The sequence below is a fragment of the Mytilus galloprovincialis genome, chromosome 3, assembly GCF_965363235.1.
Source record: "Mytilus galloprovincialis chromosome 3, xbMytGall1.hap1.1, whole genome shotgun sequence".
NCBI lineage: Eukaryota > Metazoa > Mollusca > Bivalvia > Mytilida > Mytilidae > Mytilus > Mytilus galloprovincialis.
The window spans coordinates 41,102,986-41,121,587 of record NC_134840.1 but is presented as its reverse complement, the minus strand read 5'-3'; the positions used below and the strand labels follow the sequence as shown (position 1 = coordinate 41,121,587).

Genomic DNA, 18,602 nt, shown 5'->3' with positions numbered 1-18,602 from the left:
TTGAAACCCCATTGGTGGTCTTCATTGGTTTTCTACTCCTGGGTCGGATTGTTGTCTCTTTGACATATTCCCTTATTTTAGACTGTCTCAATATTTTGGTATCGTATGTTTCCCTGAAAATTCTGCCTTTTGGTACTCTATGTGCATTTTAATGATTATAAAATGTTTTCGTATGTTTGGAAAGTCTTATTTTGTTTGTATTTGGCAAATCAATATCCTTGGGAATTTTTATCCTTAACACTCTTCAACCTTTTGCTTTATTTGTCCAACTTTTTTATTCGAACGTCATCGGCGAGTTTTTCATATAAGAAATGCGCGTCTGACGTACAGAATTTTAAGCCTGGTACTTTTGATGAGTGTTTTTCTCACAAAAAAAGAAGAAATTCAATCTAGCTTACTGTTTGTTTTTAAATTAACTGGTTGACTTTTAGTCTTTCGACCAATTTTATCAATACTTTTCTAAATTATTTTAAAGTAATTCGACAGAAATGGCAGATGAGATATTGTTTATAGGATATTCAATTGACAAAATAGATCAGAAGTATTTTGTCATCTGTAAGAACAGATTAAGTCAGATAGCTTTATGTTTGTAAATTGACCAGTTTTTCACATTGAATCGATTCAATCTGAAGAATTTGTGTTAAGCATGTCAGTTACTTTTTTATTTTGTAGTTTTTATAGTAGATACCGGAATTATAAATCCGTTTTTTTTACACCGACCAGCTGATTTTCTTCCCCAAACCATTATGATACTAAGATAGTTTTTAGTATTACAAGTTTTGATCTGGATCGAAACCCACCATGTTTGATGTTTTGCTTTTGTTTTTTTCTGAGATAGAAGTTATAGTATTCATATAAACCGAAACACCTTATTGAAGATTTAAACATAAATCAAGCTATATAGCATTTGACTTGCATAATGATGATAATCATTATTGCTAACATGTCCAAATTTGATATATTTTCTTTATAGTAATGACTTCCATCCATCAGTAATATGTTGTCTATTTCGTTATAAGAATATATCTAATTTCTTTCTCGTTTTTCATCTGTTTTAATGAGACATTTTGCGTTTGTTTGTTGCATATAGAACATTACATCTTGTATCAATATGATCTTTTTATCGTTATGCTGTCAAAATTGCTAAAAGGAACCAAGTTATAACAGTAATTTAGATACGTAAATTGCACATTTCTCCAGGCTGCTTACTTAATGTACAAGAAAACGTCCTTCAGTATAAAGTTTCAAAAGAGCAATGAATTTAGATAGAGAAATATGAGTTTCCTTTTCGTATGTCTATAGTATCAGATGTTCAAGGAAGGGCCTCAGGAATTTTCATATTTTTATATCTTGAAATCTTGGAAGTGTAAACGATACTGAAAATCATCTTCAAGCAGTCTACCTCAAATAAAATATAATACGTATAGCTTCATTAAAATGTTAGATAGAGATTTATTTACAAACGTTGAAGATTACTTACATTCCATATAAGCCTATAATCTTACCTAAATTCTATAACTTAGATTTATTTTCTCTTATTCAAAGAACTTTTCATCACCGACTGAAAATCAACATGTTTATGAATAATACGAAGTGAGTTAAAGAAAGTAATTTCCAATAGGTCATATGTTATTACGCCAAGCGTCCATCTGAATTTGTTATCAAGATTAGTAAGATATTCTATCTACAATTCTTTGATTATAGGAGCTAGCATTCGGTAATTGCTAATAATCTCATGTTTGTACCTCGTGTATAATGTAACCGCTTCCTCTCAGCATGCATATATGAGGTGGGATCGAACTAAGAAGTTAAAACATGTATTTTCTGTTTCATCAGAAACTCGAGAACTCGAAATGTAGAAAAAAGAGAGTAAAGACTGGTTCGTCCGCAGCCAAAATATGATGTCCAGGTAGAGTGACATATCTACCCGACCAAAGTATCGAAGTTTAAACAAGCACTTAAAAATCATTTGTTCAAAGCATCGTTTATTCACAAGATATTAACATTTTGCCATTAGTATGTTTTAAATATCTGCCACTGGACTTTAAGCAGACATTAAAATGAAATTAACAAACGTCAAAACCCAATGACACAATAACCGAAATAAAACATATATCTCAATTTTCCTGACAGTACATTTGTATGATTCTTGAATAGCTAACGCTTAAAGATATCAGATGAACCTGTCATTGTTTGTAGATGAATATTTCTATATCTAGCGTATTCTCTGATAGTAGAAATGTCGGCTTCTTTGTTTATATAATTAAAAAACAAACAACTAGGGTAATGTTTAAGAAAACGCCAAGCTGATGACCTTTTAGTCAATGTTTTTGATGAACATACTCCATCTATAAATAACTTATTGTAACAATATACAGACACAATGACTTTTTATACGAGCACGCATTTATTTAAAAGCTCTGTACTGTGAATTTTAATGAAACTTGAACTTTGAAAGACATGGCCCTAAAACACCTAGTAAAAACCATGATTCTGTAGTGACGACTGAATGTTTGTAGTTACTGTAAGCAATACATAAGTACTAAATGAAATCATTACGCAATACACTTTTATATCGGTTTCCGTACTTCCAATCTGATTTAATACAAACAACTTCAAACAATTATACATAATACACGACCGTGTACAATGGCTAGAATAATCTTGTACAGAGTTCCAGGAAAAACAATTTAACTTTTGTTGTTACTATAAACAAACGAATTCTTCACTAAAAGAACCAGACACCGGTTTAATCAAACACCAGTTATTAAACAGCGCAAGTAAAAGAAGCCGTTCCGTCGATTTATTCTTGGAAGATCACATTTCTTTTTCTCGTTTGATTAAATGTTCATTTCAATTAGTGGTATAGCAAAATCATTCAATCACGTCGTAGAGGTACATTCTATAATAAATGATTTTTTTCCTCAAGTATGCAGATATCTGGAAAAGTGTTGAAGGTCACACGACTTCATTGTTCATACTTCTAATTGAAGAAAGGAGTGCGTTAATGGATGGCAAAACTTTATCTTGGCAGACGTTGAAGAACATTGACAACTATCTGGTTTATCAATACGATATTCTTGAATATAGAGATTTTACTGCTTCTGCTATTCCTACACAGTAATAACATTTCTTATAATAGATTATTTTTCGTATATATGTTGAGTGTTAAAAATGCTATGCAATTTTGTAGAATTGTCTTTTTACACCTTAATAAGGCGAAAAGGGGTGGGGGGGGTCTGTGGTTGACCAGGGATATGCTGTATTAGTTTTAAGATAATAGAAAGAATCGTTTAAGCAGTAAATGAACTTGAAATTATCTTTAGCTAAGCACATTTGGTTAAGGTTTTAAAACACTAAATCTGCCACATGTTCATCTGCCTGTTCCAAGTCTGGAACCCTGAGAGTGGTTGTCTTTACATATTTTTGACTGTTTGTGCTTATTGTTATTTTGGGGGATGTGTCACTTGATGACATATCTGTTAAATGTATTCACTATTTTATTATCAATGCAAATTAATCTAAGCTTGACATTGTACATATAAGCTGTCTATAGTTGAAGATCATATGTTGAAATTTTGAATGCTTTGGGGTAACTTGGGCAACTGATGTGGTTCTGTCTCATTACCATGTACCTTATTCATTGTATTTCTTTGAATACAAATCTTTGAATACTTAAAATGAAGGTTCCTAATTTAGACTGCTCTTTTTAAAATTTTCTGTATTACTGTTTAATTCATCCAATAAACTGTTAAATGTTTCTGGAGCGTGGTCTGACAGGAACATGAGATCACACCGGTTTTTGATTTGGTTTTATCGTATTGTCATTCAGACTGCTGTTTGCTTTATTCTTCGTTTTTTCCACATGATATTGTATCTATTGCCTTACATTGTTACATATTCAGTATGATACTAGTTTTAATAAGTTTGCACACATGATGAAATATATCGCCTAGTTTACCGAATATGATGGTATTTAATTTTGAAAGTTTTTAAGATAATGATTTTACTACATATATCACATAACAAAGAACTATTGACATATTGCTAATATGAAACTACCTCACCACGTAAATCTAACTTTGGTCATTTATCTATGAAATGAGATCAAGGTCAAATGATTCTTATATAGTTTCTTTAAGCAGCCACTGAACCATATGAACGAGGTGAAGGACAAAAGAATACAATGTATGTTAGAAATTGAGGCATCTTTATGACAAGATGAGTTCATGGCGTTTAGTATTCCGATCTTCTGCCTTCTGATACATAGTCTTTTAAAATGGTGTAAGATGTGTTCGCCGCCGGATTAGAACCCCAGTGTCTCGTATTCTGTCGCAGACAAGACAAAAAAAAACAAAAAAAAAAAAAACAACCCAACCCTAAAACGAGTCAAAACTACTTATCCCTATACCATGCACATTCCTATTTCTTATGACAAGCTACACCAACTGCACAGCAGTTATTTCCAAAGAGGTAATCAGTTATTGGATTTATCTTTAGTTATTGCAGCTTCTGCAGCAAAGATCTCCATCCGAAACCTTATCCAATTTACTAATGGAAGTATGCATTGTTCTTAATAAAGTTCCAATTACATGTTTATGTTTACCAACAATCTGAAGTGATCGATAAAATTGCAGGTGCACAATGTTCCACCAAAAACTTAACTATCTTTTAAGATAACTATTACATTTAACATTTGCATATACTCTTGTTTTTGTATGTAAATTAGTTTTATTAAATTTTTATATAAACTTGTTTGCTCTTATTGGCATTCAGTATCCATCGTTGGTTTTATTTAATTATTCTATATCAACTACTACATTTGTGGCAATCGATTGTGAAAGTTTAATGAGCAAACTTTTTATAAGTAAGTTGTATCTGACTGTGTTTCTGTCAATGCAATCACTGACTTGCTTCAATAAAGAAAATAACCCCCAAGTTAGAAAAAAGAAATATCTGACAGTTTTAATATATAAATATCGACTACAGATACACTATACTTGGCCTCGTCAATATTCTGAAAGTCGATCCTAACTTTGATAAATCTACACGACTTACGATAATATCAATCTTGAAAAAGAAATTACAATAGAAAGTATTTAATTAGACAGAAAGCTATATTGTATTAAGGTTAAAGCGAAGTAAACTCAGATTGATACTTGTATATAGCAATTCAAGTCCTTCGTTTAGCTTGATCGATTTGTCCCAAACTTCGATCAGACGTGACATTTGGACAATAATTCTTATTTCTAGCGTAAATCCTCCATCATTGATAGAGAGTGCCAACATGTAGAATGATTTAAGCTTTTCAGTTAAGGCTAATGGAAAATAAAATTGGAACGCTGTTAAATCGTTGTCGTCAACCTCTTGAGACGAATGTTTTATTTAATTACTTGTTCCATGCTTCAGAGTTTGTGAACAGTCCCATCATCAAATTTTTGATAAACTGCAGATTTTTTTGCAAATGAGAACGTAATTTACAACAACTCATATACTACTGAGAAATAAAAATGCGTTGATATGATCCATTTATACATGTATAAAGAATTGTGTAACACAGTTAATTTTGTGTAACTCAAACATACAGGTATGACCTCCTCCATCCCTCCTTAAAACGTAGAACTAGATTGAAGTTAGATAAAAAAAAAAATCAGATATGCACTATTGTAACTTCAAACTAACGTTATGGTTATTTTGTTCCAACAACCGCCACATATGATTAAGAATTATAGATGTTGTTTACTGTGATTCCTTGAAGAGACAATACAAAAAAAAAAAAAAAAAAAAAAAAAAAAAAAAAAAAAAAACAGATATGGATAAAAACATACAGGCAAACAATAGTCTACAAAGCACTAAATACATGAATGCTTAAAGATTGAGAAAGATGAGAAATACATATTTTCTTGATTAGATTTTAGAGACTTCGGGAAATGGAGCAACATGTTTAAAACGGACCTTTAAAATTTGAATTGATTTGTTTTTATACCCTCCATCTGTTTGAGCACGCTCAACGAAAACTTTTGACTGCTTTACATAATGCTCTGTTTGTGAAGATAAGCGTCATTTATGTATGCCAACTGTCGAACATTGGCATTATCATCGTTAAACTGCCAACATTTATATTAAATCACATATTTTATTATCAAAATAATGCTTGATTTGGCTCTTTTAACAACACTTTTACAACATATGATCAAAATATGCCAAAAGTGGTTGTACGCACGTAAATTTCATTTCACACTACCACTGTTTGTCACGGCCTGTGTCAAGTCATACCATCTGGACCATGGGTTGTTCGATGTTGTCTTTAGGTTTTGTGTTTTTCCCCTTAGTAATTGTGTTGTTGATGCTTAGTGTGGTCAGCTATACTGTCCAATAATTTATTATAACAGATTTAGAGAAATAAATTCCGCCTTAATTATTAATACAGCAGTGCGTGGCCGTATGCAATATTAGATTCAAAAGTGTCGTTTTTATATAGCGTGTTAGGTTATATTTCAGTTTTTATCTCAAATCTCCTGATATTCGTATCATGTTTGTTTTATGACCGCCACATAATTGATATTTGGCGAATTCAAATTCATAAACATTTTTAAATATTCAACTTCACAACAATTTGTTATATATGGAATAAAGGTTGCTGAACTGGATAGCAATCATACTAAATTTGAATGGAACGGACATTAATTCCAAATATACATTTATATTGTCTTGCCAGACTAATATATCAACCATTGTTTAATAAATCTTAAATAAAGGATTTTAAAATTCTAGGACTACAGGACAATTATACTTAACACTGGTTAGCAGATTGAATTCATCTGATTTGAACATTTATAATCGACTGCTTGTCGCAGACATATTAATAAGATTAAACTAGGTGCCTAGAAGCCAGGAATAGTATTGTAAAGTGCTTGTAAAATTATTTTTCATACGTGAAATTGCAACACACACGATAGCAATTCTCTAGCTAAAGATCCTTTCAAATATTAAGCAGAATCGCTACACATCCTGATATGGATGAACAAATTCTGCATTTTCGCGAAGATGTCAAGATGATTATTTATTTTTTACTGTGTTTTTCATCTTGGGAGTTGCATAAAAGCTTTTAGCATGAATAATGTTATCATGAAAAGGAGGTACATTAAACAGTATGGATGTTTGTAACCAATACAATGTTCAATGCTCTATGCATCAACATTTTGAGAACTTTCTCTTCGTTAAGTGTCATACATACACATATATTGGGGTCCCTATTACTGGATGGCTTGATGGTTACTTTTTTGTTTCGTCATCTTTAATCAAATTCATCCTTTTATCTTATCTACAGTGTATATTAAAAACTCTCTTGATGCTTACAGACTAAAGGAAAAAAAGAACAATTTGTCTCTTCTAATGTTATGAATTTATGCCTTATTTTAAGGTGATTGTATAACTTAAATGTTTTCTATGTTGTGTCATGTGTACTATTGTTTGTCTGTTTGTCCTTTTCATTTTTAGCCATGGCGTTGTCAGTTTATTTTCGATTTATGAGTTTGACTGTCCCTCTGGTATATTTCATCCCTCTTTTAAAAGGTCCAGGATAGCTTTTCAGTTTCAAAAACGTAAATCTAATTCTTCTTCAATCAGCAATTCGTTTGAAATCCTAGAAAACCAAAAAATCTCTTTATCGCATAATAGGCGTTTGGAAAACGAAGAACATATTGCCTAGACTCAAGGCAAGTGGGAACATAGTATTTGTACATGGTTATAGATTAAATGAAATCATCATAGATACCAGGATTCAGATTTGTATGAAAAGCGTGTTTTTCGTCTACAAAAGACTCACCAGTGAGCAGCTCATCCTTGTTTAAAATGCTACGATGACCTTCATAAAGTAAGTGTTGGATATCATGTGCTGTTGTAATGCTGACTTATTAATGTTTCATTTCATGAGTACGTATGGAGTAAAAACAAAATGCACATTTAGAATAGACAGAAATTTGTGAGACTTCTGAGTTTGCCATTTGACATGGGACTTTCGTTTTAAAATTTTTCCCGGAGTTCAGTATTTTTGTGAGTTAGATTTTTGTCATATTAATCAAGAGTTCCACATTGTAGGTCATCGTTCTAGAAGTAATTATACTTTAGTGCAATCAAGACCGAGCACTTAAATAGTACGGACATTTATCAAGCTGGTCTCTATATTTACAATTAAACGAATACATCTAAAATATTGGCATGATTTTATTAATTTTTAACAATTACTATGTGTTTTATAATCAAGGATTATATGGCACGAAATTAATGATCAGGAAGATTCCAAAAACCTTAAAAATTATTTTTATAAATATCAGTTCCCAAAAAGTAAATTGGTCTATTTTCAAGAAAATCAGGCTAAAAACAACATGTGTCCGAATAGACGTTCGTGATAAAGGACCCAGGTGTATAAAACTATTAAGATCATAGAGCTTTTCAATATAATTGAGGTTGATTTAATATTGAACGTCATGTAACAAACAATTATTACCTGTCGAAAGAGCTTCTCTGACTTCGGAGTCTAATTAAAGATTCGTTTTACAAAATGAACAAGAAAAAAAGGATCAGTTGGATAAATATGTTGTACATGCACCTGTTCAATGTTGAGTTGACTTTTTTGGTGTCGTTATGTTTTTCCAATGCAATGGGCTACTGTTTCATTGACGTATAACCAAATTATCTTTTTACTTATAGATACATTATTTACTTCTAGATTTGTTAAAGCTACTTTTGTCTCTTTCAGTGTTAAAGCCACTGTTGACTCTACCTTTGTTAAAGCTACAGATGTATCTATCGTTATTCAATCCACATATGTCTTTTTTTTTTATGGAACCACGACTGTCTCTTACATTTTTCAAGCTACAACTATCTTTTTTCATTGTAGGAGCTACACCTGTCTCTTTCATTGTCTCAGCCACATCTGTCTCTTTCATTGTTAAAGCCACTAATGTATCTTTATGTGCTATAAGCACAGCTATATTTTCCATGCACAGCTGTATTTTCTGGGTTGAAACCACAGCTGAATTGTTTTATTGTTAAATCCACAGTTTTCTGAGTTGAAACCACGGCTGTATTTTTTTTTATTGTTATAACCACAGTTGAGACAGTGTTATGGCCACTGATGTCTCATTATGGCTTATAACCATAGCTGTATTTTTCATTGTTAAAGCCATGCACAGCTGTATTTTTCATTGTTAAAGCCATGTACAGCTGTACTTTTCTGGGTTGAAACCATGTACAGCTGTACTTTTCTGGGTTGAAACCACATCTGTATTTATCTGGGTTGAAACCATAGCTGTATTTTCAATCGATAAAATCACAACTTTGTTTTCATTGTTTAAGCCACAGCTGTTTCTTTTTTGGTTAAAACAACAGCTGTATTTTTCATTGTTAAAATCACAGCTGTCTTTTTTATGGCTAAAGCTACAGCTGTACTTTGTATTGTAAAAAAAAAGTGAAATCACCAAAATTCCGAACTCTGAGGAACATTCAAAACGAAAAGTCCCTAATCCAATGGCAAAATCCACAGCTGTCTCTTTTTTAGTTAAATCCATGACATATTTTGTTTCTTTTGTAAGACTTTTCGTGTAAAGCTAAAGTTGTCTCTTATTTCTTAAACCCACATCTGTTTTTTTCTTTCTTTGTTATTTCTTAAAAAAAAAACCCAAGCACACAACTGCCTTTTTCTTTGTTAAAGGCTAAGTTGTCTCCTACTTTGTTTAACCAGTCATAACTATATCCTAGTCTTTTGTTGACGAAACGCGCGTCTGTCGTAAGTACAAAATTTAATCCTGGTATCTATGATGAGTTTATTTCTTTAAGTAAACAAGCTCTGTCTCTTTCTTGGTTAAACCCACAACTGTGTCTGTTTTCAATAAAACCAGAGCTTATATTTTCACTATTTAAGGCACCGCTTTTTTTTCATTTTTGTGTAAGATTTCGATATCTCTTACTTTGTTAAAGCCACAACTGTCTCTTTCTTTGGTAAAATCATTACAGGCTTACAGTTGACATATTATTTAAGTATCGTCTTTGACCCTTTTAATCAGTTTTTCGTCATTCATTTTATTATCTGAAGGACGAAGTACCCCTTCAAAATTGAGAGAGAAATAATCACATATGCAAAATATGCAACCAAGGATTAATTTTTATCCTCCCCGTTGTTCATAACTTTTGTATATTTGTATATTCGGAAAGGAAAGTTGCGTCCCCTATTGTGTTCTTACAATCATCAATCTTATTAATTGAAGCAGCGTATGCTGCTCAATTTGTTTTTATCTAGAGAAGTTTTGACGAAATAAGCATGTTTTTAATTGTTAAAACTAATCATAACTCTTCAAGGGCATACCAAGAAAAAAAGAGCAAAACTATAATACATTGTGTCATCTTACTACTTCATTCAGCATTTAGAGTATTAAAGTACCGGATAGCACCATTTCTTGAAGATTACGTAACAGCGAGAACACGATATCATTTCTTTAATGTACTATCAATCATCTAGAATATTTCGGTAATTGAGAATGGTTAATGCATTTACTATTATAAATTAACCTGCTTACAGTTGACTAATTGTATTTGGCTGTGTTTAATCTAATTATACTATGAGGGTCATTATTATCTTATTTTGTGAGTTGCTGATTGTGGAAGTTTTGGGTTATTTTAAAATAGTTATTGCAAACAGATTTTTAACTCATGTTGTTGGTTAACATTTTTTTTTATCATCGCGATAATGAGATAATCTTACAAAACAATACTTGTTTTGAGTTCGTTGAATCTTCTCACTTTTTAACATATATGTTTTGTAATTGTAACTATAAGAGTGGCGTCAATCATTTTGATGGAAAAAAAAAACTAGTTACATAATAATTACTTAATTGGCATTTAAGTTTAATCACCAAAACTGTCAATTATTTCTTGTACAAGTAATGTTACTGCACTTAAATATGTAAAATTCGTTAGTAAATTTCATGTAAAGTTCATAATACTTCAATTTGTAAATAATTTCCTCAATAATTTATGGTGGTGCAGACCTTTTACTCGATTGTCGCAATGTAATTCAGCAGTGTTTTCAATTCAATAACGCAGCACCAAGTACTGTTAATGTTACTGTTCTCGATGGAAATATACAAAGATGTGATCAAGTTCAACTTTTAAAGCAAGGTTTTCGAAAGTTATCAAATCAAATAATTTAATCCACAATAATTCCAGTTTAAAACATTCCTATGCATCAACATTTGTAAATTTGTTTGATCAGAACGATTAACATTCAATGGCAGATATTCCATACAAGAATGAAGAAAAAAATAAATAAATAATACAACCAATAGAAAATTATAACTCTGCTAAGTGGGTCAACGATGCTAAAGGGTGTAAATATAGACTTCAAAATTCACAATGAGGGATAAGGCATTTTTAAATGCTTCAATTAATTTTTCATTTTCATAATGATTGAGATTACGAGACAATGATGACTGCTGTATCTCTAGTTTTGACATTTTTACCTATTACGCCTGTTTGTTTTGTTGTCAATATAATGGAATGTATGCGACTGTCAAATAAAACAGGAATATGACAGTTATTATCCATTCGTTTGATGTGTTTGAGCTTTTGTCTTTGCCATTTGATTAGGGACTTTCCGTTTGGGGTTTTCCACGGAGTTCAGTATTTTTGTGATTTTACTTTTTGATAATATTACTATAAACCACACTGTATTCTGTTTCATTTCCACAGATATAGACTATCAGTTAAAACACAACCTATATATATATATGTTATGGTCGTTACAATAACTTTTTCAGTAGCAAAACCTTAATTTGCTTTATGAATATGCAATGGAATGGTTAAACCATTACCGATGACAGTTACGCTCAGTTTGGAAGTTGGGTTTGTCGATTCGTTTTATGTGTTTTGTCATTTTACCATTTGATTAGGGACTTTCCGTTTTGAATTTTCCTCGGAATTCAGTATTTTAGTGATTTTACTTTTTGTTACCCCATTTGTCTTTACCTTGTCAATTTAGGATTTTAACATCGTTAAACTTCGATCGTCTTAATGATTCCAACACAGTTTGCGCTTGTGCCAAGTCAGATTATCCGGACCATGTTTGTTCGTTGATGTTCGTGTGTCTTTTATTTCCAGAGGAATCAGGTGGTTGCTCTGCTCCAATTTTTTATAATTCCTGTTATCCTCTATATGTACTATTCTTTCAATTAATTTGTATTCCGATAGCTATCATAGAGATGAAATGATTATCTGTATCCTTTTGTCCCTATCTGTTTTACGATACGGTTATTTCACTGGTAATGTTGCAATAAAGCCAGGATTTATGTATTGTGGAAATAAGGATCTATAGAAATAGGACATGGCAATTACGGATTCATATTACGTCTCAAATTGGAGAAAAATAGGATAAAAGGAATATGGCAAAATGTGATTGAAGTTCATTAGATAGGATATACACTGATGACAGATTTATTCAGCTTAGTTTATAAGTCTTGTCCTGCAATCGACCAGTTTATCATATATCAGATATACCAGTTATCTCTTGAATATATATGTTTACATACTTAACTTAACGTTGTTCTTCACCCTTATGCATCTAAAAGTTATCGATAATGAATTGCTTTTTCAACACCTAAGTTACAATTTTGTGAACCTTTTTGGTCAAAATGAAGAGTTTAGAATAAAAAGACAAAAAAAAAAAAAAAATAAATGTTAAAAGTTTATGATTTCGACTTGAATTTGGCAGGAAATAATTAGAAACTGTTTGGTAACTCTCAGATTTTATTCCAACAAATTGTACAGATACTTTCTATACATTTATAGCATCAACTAATCACATCTGTTGATTTTCCAATGATTTTTAAAGCTTTTTAATTCAGTGCTTAAAAGTGTTCCTCAAGTCATAATTAAGAAACGCACTTCGAACGCGATAAACTATCCTTGTATTAACGCTACACCGGAAAGCGTAAACAGGAAAGTCAGTTATGACAAATGATTTATAACGAGAAACAGGATGTTAGCAATTTTTTGCCGATTTTCAACTGAAGAGGTTCACTTTATAAGATTCAAATACACAGGTTTTTTTTTTAAATATTTACAGGTAAATTGAATGCATTTTTGTATGTTGTTTTTTTTATTTCAGCATTTTTGTTTTTAAAGAAGTTTTAGTAACACTTAACAATTCTAAACCAAAAAAAAATCATGTTTTTTTTAATGTTTATTTTTTGAATGGGTTCACCAACAGGCTTACGATCCACAGGCACTTGTCTCAGAAAAAAAATTTCCTATATACCTTAATATAACACAAGGTACTTAACTAAATTTTTTGAAAAATGACACCCAGTTCCGAATTCCCGTTATTTTTCGATTTCTCGGTTGTCAAACCTACTTCAACTTAATATGCCGTAAATCTAAATTGATTTATCTACACAATGGTATATGACACGACTATCATTGTTATCGGGATCATTAGTAGCAGCTAGGCCTCAGAAGTCGGTCAACGGGATTTTTTTTGCATTCGTCTCAAGCTTTGGCAACACCCAGCCCGCAGTGATTGAATTATTATAAAAATTATTAAAATAAAAACTTTCAGCTTCCCTCTGACTATAAATTATTATCATTATTGTAAATTCTTTACAGATTATGTAAAACAAACCCAAATAAGTGTTTTTTTAGGTCTGTCGAATGTGTCAGGAGTTTCTAATTTTAGAACTCGGATTTTCCCATTTTATTGACATCATTCAGACTCTCTCTGGACTTTACATAAGATATTGAGATAACTCCAAAAGGTTTAAAAAGCGAGAATTTTGAAGTATGGAACTGAATGAAAAGATGCATTTAGCTAATAATGCTATTTGTTCATGGTATGTATATTTCTAATAACATTTTGATATCATTTTGAGTAGGGAAAACAAAACAAAAACATATGTCAATCCTTATTTGAATGGTAAAATTGACATTTTTAAAATCCTAAACTTGCAGAACCCCTTGTATTTTTGAAAATGTTCATCAATAGTCAATTTTTGTAATAGTTTGTCATTAGAAAAATGACCATCTGCTATATCGGAGCAGGAATGGACAGTACTCCCACCTATATTCAAGGAAGCCACTCCCGTTGTTCCTGTGACTGCGACCGTTTTCCCCCCTTTTTTTAGTTCTTGTTCTATAGTACAGACCAAATGGCTCTTCCCCGTTCCACTTTGCCCCAGAAGCAAAAGGTTATGACCATTTTTTACCTCATTCAATGCTATAAGCTGTTGACATTCATTTTGTTATGAAACACACGTGTACACAACGACACTACTGTAGAGTTATAAATTGACCAAAATTTCCCACATTTATTTTTAGCCAGACGATTGACCAATGAGAAACCAGTATAAAATTACATGCGGACTGGGTGTTGCCAAAGCTTGAGACGAATGCAAAAAAAATCCCGTTGACCGACTTCTGAGGCCTGCTACTAATGATCCCGACAACAATGATAGTCGTGTCATATACCATTGTGTAGATAAATCAATTTAGATTTACGGCATATTAAGTTTAAGTAGGTTTGACAACCGAGAAATCGAAAAATAACGGGAATTCGGGACTGGGTGTCATTTTTCAAAAAATTTAGTTAAGTACCTTGTGTTATATTAAGGTATATAGGAAATTTTTTTCTGAGACAAGTGCCTGTGTTACGATCATGCACTGTTCGAAAAGTAAACCCTATTTATGCAATGTTAACAATCTAACTACAAAAAACAGAAGAAAGAGTACATCGAAGAGTATTCAATATAACTACAGAAACTTGAACAGAAGTTAAAATATATTGGATAGTATATAATCAAACTAAGTGTTATTTTTTTAGTTCACAGTATAACGCTTCGGTAGAAACTTCTATCAATGAACTTCATAACACTGGGAAGCAAAAACATCACCTTGTACATTAAATACTGCATTTTAACTACAGTATTTATAAACTGCATGGTATTAGAAGGCACACATTACAATAGATGGTATATGGAATGGTATGTGTTGTGGTCAATCTGAAAGTTGAAAAATCACACAAATAAAGGCAACAGTAGTATACCTCTGTTCGAAATTCATAAATCGATTGAGATTGAGGTTGTGGAATATTGTAGAAACTCATTCTCCATATGTAGATTCTTCTGGGATAATGTTTAATTGGAATAGTTCACAATAGGAAAATTTAATTCATATCATAAAATATTAACAGCGAGTCAACAAAAGGAAAATGTTTGGACAGGTGGGAACCTATGCAATACGTTACACAGATAAATGCAATACGAATATGATTTTATTGCTTCACTTCAATTACAAATGCTTTACAAACTTTATAATTCTTTCTCAGTTTTCTGAACGTCCGAGCAATCGTGATTGAAGTAAATTATAAAACAGATAATTGCAATCGAAATATACTAGGAAATTAAAAAAAAAAAAAAATAAAATAGAAAATACCCCACAAAGTAGGAACATCTCATAAATATTTCATTACTTATGCATTGTATAATAGCTGTTGCAGTGTCAATTTTACAGTTGGTGCAAAATACCCTTAGTTTTGGATAAGGAATAGTTATATTATATGCGACCCGTTTTTTCTTCTCCAGATTATTTGAAACTCACCCTGATGTACAGGAAGTTTTTATGCCTTTCAAAGGGATGACAAAAGAAGACTTGCAATACAGCAATCAATTGAAAACACATGCTTTACGGGTGATGGGGACTGTCGATAAATGCCTTGCTAGAATCGATGACACGAAAAAAATTCAAGAAATGCTCCATGATTTAGGCTCTAGACACGTGATGTACAATGCCAAAGTAGACTACATTGATGTAAGTATCTTAAAATGAGGACTTATTTTAGTATTCTTGGAATACTCGACATATAGGAGTGCATTTGAAATAAAAGAACCATATTACACCTTTTTCCATGCTGTATTTTTACAGCTTTAAATACAAAAACTCGACTGTATCAACCGTCAGAACGAATGGAGCATAAATATCACATTCCGGACATGGTACTGACGCCCGATTCTATGTCAGATTTAATGATAATATAATTACTCGGTCCAAGTACTTAAAGTCTTTCAATGATTGATCATACAAAAAAAAATACGAAAGTAAGAACGCAATGAATGAGGTTGTTAAATTTTATATTTACGTTTTTGTTCTTCTTAGTTAAATATAAGTTTGTTTTATTGAGATGAAGATTGACATAATTTTGTCTGCTGTACCCCTTATTTTGACTTTTTTACCCATTATGTCTATTGGTTTTGATCATACGTTATTTGCTAATATAAGGGAATTTTATGCGACTGTAATACAAGTGAGAGGTTGAGCGCTTTGAAATTGAGTTTAATTCACAATTTTCTACATAAGAAAATACCTTTAACAAGTCAGGAATATGGCAGTTATTGTCCACTTGTTTGATGTGTTTTGTCATTTGATTTTTCGTGACTTTCCGTTTTGAATTATACTCGGGGTTCAGTTTTTTTTGTGTTTTTACTTTATGCTGGCACAAAATGACATAACCTTAAATTGAACATTAAAAATCATCAGATCGATAGATAGCCCAAATAAAAACTAGCAAATTCACAAAAGATACTATGTACATATCTGAGAGTACTCGCAGTTACTGAAAGTTAGTTCAAATCTAATGACAACAATTCCTATAAAAAAATCAAGTATCTAATATAAAAAAGAAGATGTGGTATGATTGCCAATGAGACAACTATCCGCAAAAGACAAAAATGACACAGACATTAACAACTAAGACTAAAACATCACCCAATATACTTCAAACAACCAATGGATTTATTGAATGTGTAATAAAAGTAAACATACTCTACATTTAACTCACAAAACATGTATTTATACTTTGCTATGCATTTTCGTTCGGACTGGACATGACGTATGTAGACAACCAGTTCTACCTAAGGAATACATTACCTTAGCTGTATTTGGTAAAACTTTTAGGAATTTTGGTCCTCAATACTCCTCAACTTCGAACATCATTTGGCCAATCAACTTTTTTTTCGAGCGTCACCGATGAGTCATTTGCAGACGAAAAGTGCGTCAGGCACAAATTCAAATTTTCAATTCTGGTATCAATGATCAGTTTATTATTCAGTTGAAATATCCCTAGAGTGGTTGCTACTATCGGACATAAGAATCCAAAGTAACCAAATGTATACGTTCTTACAGCCTTGGGTTAACTAGTCTAGGTTAAATCTACTTATATCAATAGCAAAATCGTCCGTGTTAATTCGATTATAAGGACATGTTTTTGTCTTAAGGCATGAAGACGTTTTTTACAAGTTCTGAAAACTCCAGTTCAGGTTTTTAAGTTCCAAATACCGAAACAAGTATTGATCAAATCTCAATTGACGATTGCAACCTTTAGAATTAATACAGTACTGTTATCCCATTTTGATAGTAGTTAAGCATTTAACATTTAAATATTTGAAATACTATGAAAAGATAAACAATGATTGCACACAGTTGTTGGCATTAATTGCGACCGTCACCAGTGGAATTGACAGCCGACATCATGTAATACAACTTGGGGCATCACACATCCTTTAGATGCATAAGAATTTAGATTTTTTTTGATAATTAGCATATTTTGATAGTTCACAAAAATATTATAATCTTTACTATTGAAAATTATTCTTTTTCAGTTGATAGGCCCGCAGTTTATATGGGCAATACAACCAGCTTTGAAAGAACAATGGAATAGAGAAGTTGAAGAGGCGTGGTCAGATTTGTTTAAATTGATATCGCAGCTTATGAAAACAGCAATGACATTTTAGAAGTTGTATCTTATATTTTATTTACAAAGACGTTCCGAAATATTACAATGAGTTAGTGTACAGGTCATAATCAGTTATATTGTTAAAAAATTTAATACTAGGTACGGAAATTGACAATCATTCCCACTTGACTTAATAACGTCAATAAACAATCAATTTTAATTTTGACGTCAATGTGTCTTGTACCAACAGCACACAATTAGATAACTTTAACATTTCCTGAAATGGCAGACGAATTTAAAATGCATTAAATATATTAATCTGGTTAACGTAGCAAACACTCTATCAATAAAAGATACATGGCTTTATGATTATAAAATGTTATCAACAACTTGAATGTTTATAATACAAAGATAATTAAAGTTGACGTTAATTATCTATGAAATCTGCTGAAGAAATATGACTGATCATGATTGATATTTAATACAGTGATTATCTCACTACAAAATCATTCATTCTCAATATCAAAATGTACCTCTATAATACGAGTTTGTGTTTAAGTATTTTGTTCGTACACATTTTACTATTAAAAAACCTTTTGCATGAGCTCAGCTGTATATTGGTTTGAATTTGCCATGGTTAGCCTCTATTGTCTTTCGTATTCTTCTCCACATCGTCAAATTTCAACTTACATTTACTTACAAAAGTGTTTCTTATATCAAGGAAATTTTGATGAGGGCATTATTTTTTATAAAGTACACGTGGAAATGATATGAGCTTTTATATGAGCTTGTAATTGACAAAGTGAGTGATTCCTGCTATACATGC

The 18,602-nt window shown here is 31.6% G+C and overlaps 1 protein-coding gene across 1 annotated transcript in view; it reads left to right on the top strand.

Moving 5' to 3' along the window:
- Positions 1-18,380, top strand: part of LOC143067942 (uncharacterized) — a 34,346-nt gene extending 15,966 nt beyond the window's left edge. Inside the window, exons 2-3 of the mRNA XM_076241589.1 lie at positions 15,630-15,855; positions 17,703-18,380. Of these exons, the coding sequence (XP_076097704.1) occupies positions 15,630-15,855; positions 17,703-17,834 (358 nt within the window). The 3' untranslated portion in view covers positions 17,835-18,380. The remainder of the gene's footprint in view (positions 1-15,629; positions 15,856-17,702) is intronic.
- Positions 18,381-18,602: the final 222 nt, after the last annotated feature.